The sequence below is a fragment of the Petaurus breviceps genome, unplaced genomic scaffold (assembly GCF_028583685.1).
Source record: "Petaurus breviceps papuanus isolate PSGF00001 unplaced genomic scaffold, PetGlider_PUasm1.0 90451, whole genome shotgun sequence".
NCBI classification, from domain to species: domain Eukaryota; kingdom Metazoa; phylum Chordata; class Mammalia; order Diprotodontia; family Petauridae; genus Petaurus; species Petaurus breviceps.
This window is the reverse complement of record NW_027187258.1, coordinates 2465216-2470394: the sequence shown is the minus strand read 5'-3', so window position 1 is coordinate 2470394 and position 5179 is coordinate 2465216. Positions and strand designations below refer to the sequence as shown.

The 5179-nt window shown below is 62.8% G+C and overlaps 1 protein-coding gene across 1 annotated transcript in view; it reads left to right on the top strand.

The window, feature by feature from the left end:
- The first annotated feature begins 2253 nt into the window (after positions 1-2253).
- The window catches only part of NALF2 (NALCN channel auxiliary factor 2), a 34994-nt gene continuing 32068 nt past the window's right edge, over positions 2254-5179 (top strand). The window contains exon 1 of the mRNA XM_069062465.1: positions 2254-3355. Coding sequence (XP_068918566.1) covers positions 2297-3355 — 1059 coding nt within the window. The 5' untranslated portion in view covers positions 2254-2296. The remainder of the gene's footprint in view (positions 3356-5179) is intronic.

Genomic DNA, 5179 nt, shown 5'->3' with positions numbered 1-5179 from the left:
TACAGATCTCTTAGGGCTGGTGTAAAAACCCCATGAGACTGGATCGGAAGTACTTGGCACTTCGAAATATCAGTTATTAGTACCATTAGTAAAGGACAAGTTCAAAGACATCTTCTCCATGGAGGTTTCCCTCCAGAGCTCAGATCTTTCTCCACATACTGACCTAGAATGCTATTCTCTGGGCCTCCCCTAGTCAGGATGGCCCAGCACTCGTGCTTCATGCATGCATGCATGCATGTATCCATGTATTATGCATGTATGTATGTGTGTGCGTGGATGCTTCCTGTTTCCCCAGTTGGAACGGCGGCTCTTGAGAACAAGGATTCTTTTTCCTCTTTGAATTCTTACCATCTCGCACGATAGTGTTTGTGTAGTAGACACTTAATAGAAGTGTGTTAATGCTTATAATTAGAATGTGGAAGCATCAGGGAAAGGAGAACAGGGAAAAGTAGATGCGACTTGTTAGAACTTGGGTCTGGAGAACCTCTGGGGAGTCGTTCTGGTCATCGACGCTTTGGTGTGGGGGTGGTTATATGGATTCCCCATACTCTGCCCCCAGTCTCTACAGTAACAGAAGCTTTCCTGGAGCGGCTGGGGTGGGGGTGGGGGGAGAGGACAGGAGGCGAGGGGGCACTCAGAGGAACTTCGGGAGCCACCTCCTACAAGTCGGCTGTCTCTCTTTCGGATAGCTCCCACCCCAAAGTCCTTCGGGGGTAGCTAGAAAACTGGGCGTGGCAGAGCAGAACCGGGCAAGCCAAGGACAGAACCAGCCTCCCCCAGCACGGGCTGCCCCCTCCCGAGTTTTCGGAAGTCCCGCCCTGGTCAGAAGCCCCGCTGGGAGCTGTCCTTCAGCACCACACTCCCGCCCTAGCTGGGCTGGGCACTGAGGGAGGCTGCCGTGGTGTTTGTGGTGGCGACCGTGGCGGCCGCGGCGCTGACAGGGCCCACAGGGCAGGTGGGGCGTAGCACGTAGTCCAAAGTCCCCTAAGGTCCGGGCCTCGGGAGGAAAGATCAAAATGCTGGGGATGTCCCGCCACCCCCTCCAAAAGACTGAGGAGGAAGCCCGGGTTGGGGAAAGGGGCAGGGGCGCGGATTTGGACCTGGGAGAGCCTGAGTGTGGATGGGGGGGTTGCTCCTAGGGCAGCGGGGGAAGGGTGTGGGAGGCGGGAGGATGCACCGAGGCGCAGAAGTGAATGCAGCTAAGGGAGGGCTGGAAGCATCCCCGCCACCAAGGAGTACAGGCTGCAGCGGAGAGGGGGTGGGGATGGGACTGGGGGAGGGGGAGGGGAGAAGGGGGGGAGGTGGAAAGAGACCGGCGCAGGCGCATTCGGGGCCCCCTCCCCCCTCTCTCGATTTGCTGCCCCTCTCTCTCCCCGCCTCCCTTCCCTCCCCCCTCCCCGGGGTTCTCAAGGTGTTCTCCGCACAGCGGAAGATGGCGACAGACTGAGCGGGGATGGCCAGCGCGCGCCACGGGGCCGTCCCGCTCGGCGGCAGCGGCCAGAGCCGGAGCCAGAGCGGCGCGCACCGCAAGCAGTGGGGACAGGCGCCCTGAAACCGCGCGCTCGGCCCGGAGGGAGTAAGGAGGGGAGCCGGAGAGAAGCATCCAGAGCCGGGGAGCAGCCGCCAGAGCCGGGGAGCAGCCGCCGGAGCCGGAGAGCAGCCGCCAGAGCCGGAAAACTGATCGGGAGGCGCAGGCAGCCCGGGAGCGCGGGGGGCGACCGGGGCCGGGGCCGGGCTCGGACAGGGGCACGGCCAGATTGAGCCAGGTAGCTGGCGATGCCCGCGGCCGGGCCCTCGGAGTGCTAAGCCGGGCTGGGCCGGACGGGAGTCGGGGCCCGAGCGGGGAGCCCGAGAGGAACCGGAACCGGGGCCAGAGTGGGAGCCGGGGCTGGGGCCGGGGCCAGGGCCGGGGCCGGACGGACAAGCATGAGGAGCTCCGGGCTGCGGCGGCGGCTGTCGCCGGGGTACTCCCCGTGGGTCCCCGCCCGGGCCGGGGACAGCGCCTAGCGGGGCGCGAGGGGTGCGGGGACCGGGCTTGGGGGCCCAGGCGACCCACCCCACGACTCGGGTTCAAAAGGGGCCTGGCCCTGTCCGGCCTGGTGTCTCCCGGGCATGCAGCCGCCCAGGTAGAGCCCGCCCGGACGGCTACAGTAGGAGGAGCGTGGAGGGCCGCCTAGCCGAGCCAGGCGCAGCGAAGCGCCTCCCGCCTGCCCGTCGGTCTACCCGCGGGTCCCATCCGTCGGGTCAGTCTTCCCGCCCGTCCTCTCGCCTGTAGCTTCCCCAAACCCCCTGAAATATGATCAGGGGCGCGTGGACGTGGCCCCGGAGAGATGCCGCTGCGCTCACTCTCTGCTGCTGTTGCCGCTGCTCCTGCTGCTGTTGCTACAGTTGTTCCAGCTGCTGCTGCTGCTGCTGTAGCTGCAGCTGCTGCTGCTGGGCTTCCCGGCCCCCTCGGGGGGCCACGAGCGGCGACAAGCCGTGGGCTGACTCAGAGCGGGCGCAGCGATGGCGCCTGTCACTGGCTTCGCTACTCTTTTTTACGGTGCTGCTCTCTGACCGTCTGTGGCTGTGCTCCGGCGGCCGCCTGCGGGCCAAGGAAAGGAGCGGGTCAGTGAGGCTGCCCTGGGGGGCCGCCGGCCCAGAGCCCCAGCCCCAGCCCGAGGTCATGCTGCTGCTGCTGCCGCCGCCACCGCCTCCGCCGCCCCCGGGGGGCAGCTGCGGCTCTCTCCTGAGCAATCTGACCCAGACCGCCGCAGCCCCCGGGCCGGGCTGCGGCAGCAGCTTCGACGGGGGCAGCAACGGCGGCGGCCGGAGCAGCAGCCTCGACGGGGCCAGCAGCAGCGGCGGCGGCGGCGGCGGCCGGCCCGGCAGCATCGACGGGGCCAGCAGCGGCGGCCGCAGTAGGGGCCGCTGGGGCAACAGCGGCGGCAGGGGCCCGTCTGGGCCCGAAGCAGCCTGTCTGGAGCCCCAGGCTCTGCAGAGACTCGTGGGCGCTGCGCCCCTGAGGCCCCTCATCTCGCCTTCGCCCACCTGGGGCAGGCCCCCCGCCTCCCAAAGGAACTTGTTGCAAGGCCACTTTCGGAACTACACCCTGGCCTTTTGTGACTCCTACTCCGTGGCGGACCTGCTGCTGGGCATGGCCCACCAGGACAGCCTGGACTGCAGCCTGGACGCCCTGCTGGCGGACCTGCTGGCCGCCGGACCCGGGGCCTGGGAGGCGTGTTTAAGCTGTGTCCAGTTGTACCAGCGGCTGGACGAACACGCTCAGGAAAAATACGACGAGTTTGAATGCTTGCTGCAGAAATACTTGCAAGCTGAGGAGTATTCCGTCCGGTCCTGCATGGGAGACTGTAAGGTAGGGGCAGGGGGATGAGGGGCGGGGCCCCTGGGAGCTGACATGCCGGCCTCCCATGAACGGCGGGCTGCCGTAGCAGCAGCAGCAGCAGCAGCAGCAGCAGCAGAGTGAGGTTGTCAGCCCGCCGCCGCCGCAGCTGCCGCCCCCACTGTCCCCTACCCCAAGCAGGCAACGCTCCCCTCCCCCCGCCGCCGTGTGAGGTCTCTAGGCGTTAGGTCACTCTCCCCGCCTGTGCATCCCCACCCATCCCTCAGATAAATAGAGGCGCTTCGAGGTTCAGTGATTCAGTCAGGGTCACTCCACTAGAAAGGGCCAGAGCTGGGATCTGCAGCCGGCTCTTTGGGCTCCAAGGAGGCCAGGGCCCTTGCCGATGCTCCAGGAGCCATCTCGGGACTTGCTTTCTCTGTCTTAGGGTTTCTCCTCCTGTGCTTGGAGTTCCTAGATGTGAAGACAAGCCTGTAGGGAACAGCAGGATCCCCGAGCCCTTGGCAGCTGTGCTGGGCGATTGCGAGGCTCAAGGGCGCTGGCCGATCAAGGTGGGGGCCTAGAGGGCCCCTGGGCCAGGTCTCTGTCCTTCTCATCTCCCAGCCAGCCCTACCTCCTGATTTCAGTAGGGTCTTCCTGGGGGAGCTAAGATGCATCCAGATGGGAGCCTTGACCACTTGCCATTCTGACTCCTACCGCTTTCTTGTGGCTGAAGGACAAGAACAGGGCTCTGGGGAGGGATGGGGACAGACATGCTCAGAAGGCATGGCCACTGGTAACCTGGGAGGCCTGGGTCGGACATAAATGGGCAGGTCAGGCTCCTCAATGGCTCAAAAGGATATTGGCTGAGATCTTCCCCCTCCCCAGCATGCTCCAGCAGCCCCCAAAGCCGGTTCCTTCTGTCCGGCTTCTCTCAGAAGAAAGTGTTTGGGGCAGTCTACCTGGTCTCCTCCAGCTCTATGTATTAAAAATCTCCCTCCCCCAGATCCCCCCAAGTTGGTCTTTGGTGAGAGTAGAGGGAAAGAGGAATCACAGAGTTGGAGAAAGGGGCTGAGCTGAGCTTCTGGGCTAAATTCAACTATATACACTGAGAGAGAGAGAGAGAGAGAGAGAGAGAGAGAGAGCCGGTGGCAGAGTGAGCCTGGACAGCAAGAGGATGATGGGGGATGGGAGCTGAATATGGATCTATTGAGCTGCTCGAATCTTTGTCAGGAAGGAGGGGGAGGGAGGGGACAGTCACTATGGTCACAGGCTTAGGTAATGAGGGCGGACAAGAAGTCCAGGGGAGATGGGAGTTTTTCCCTCCTCCTTGAGCATGGGGAGCTGAATGGGTTCCTCCTACCAAGCTTGAATTTGTTGTTAGAAAGTACTTTTCTTCTCCAAGACTCCATGGATCCAATGTGCTACCCAATAGACGTTCTAACAGTTCTGGGGCAGGAGGACGGATGGGATGTTGGGGTGGGGGAGAGGTCTTTGCTCCTGACTTCCCTTTCTCCAGTTACTCTCCCTCCCTCCTCCTTCAGCCTCAGCTGACTCACCGCCTCACTCACACTATCAAATGAGAAATGCAACCCCTTAAAGGCACACAGCCACCTAGAGAAACTGACCCCCATTTCCAGGCAATGTTACAGAGAGACCTCCAGATCTAGAGACTGGTGCAAACACACACACACACACACACACACACCTCCAAAAGTGTCACGGAAGCAGACAAAATGTCACAGAAAAGATAGACACGCCCACACCCACAGTGCCATCCACACAGGTATAGACAGAAGCACTGTCAGAGAGGGAGAGAGAGAGAGAGAGAGAGAGAGAGAGAGAGAGAGAGAGAGAGAG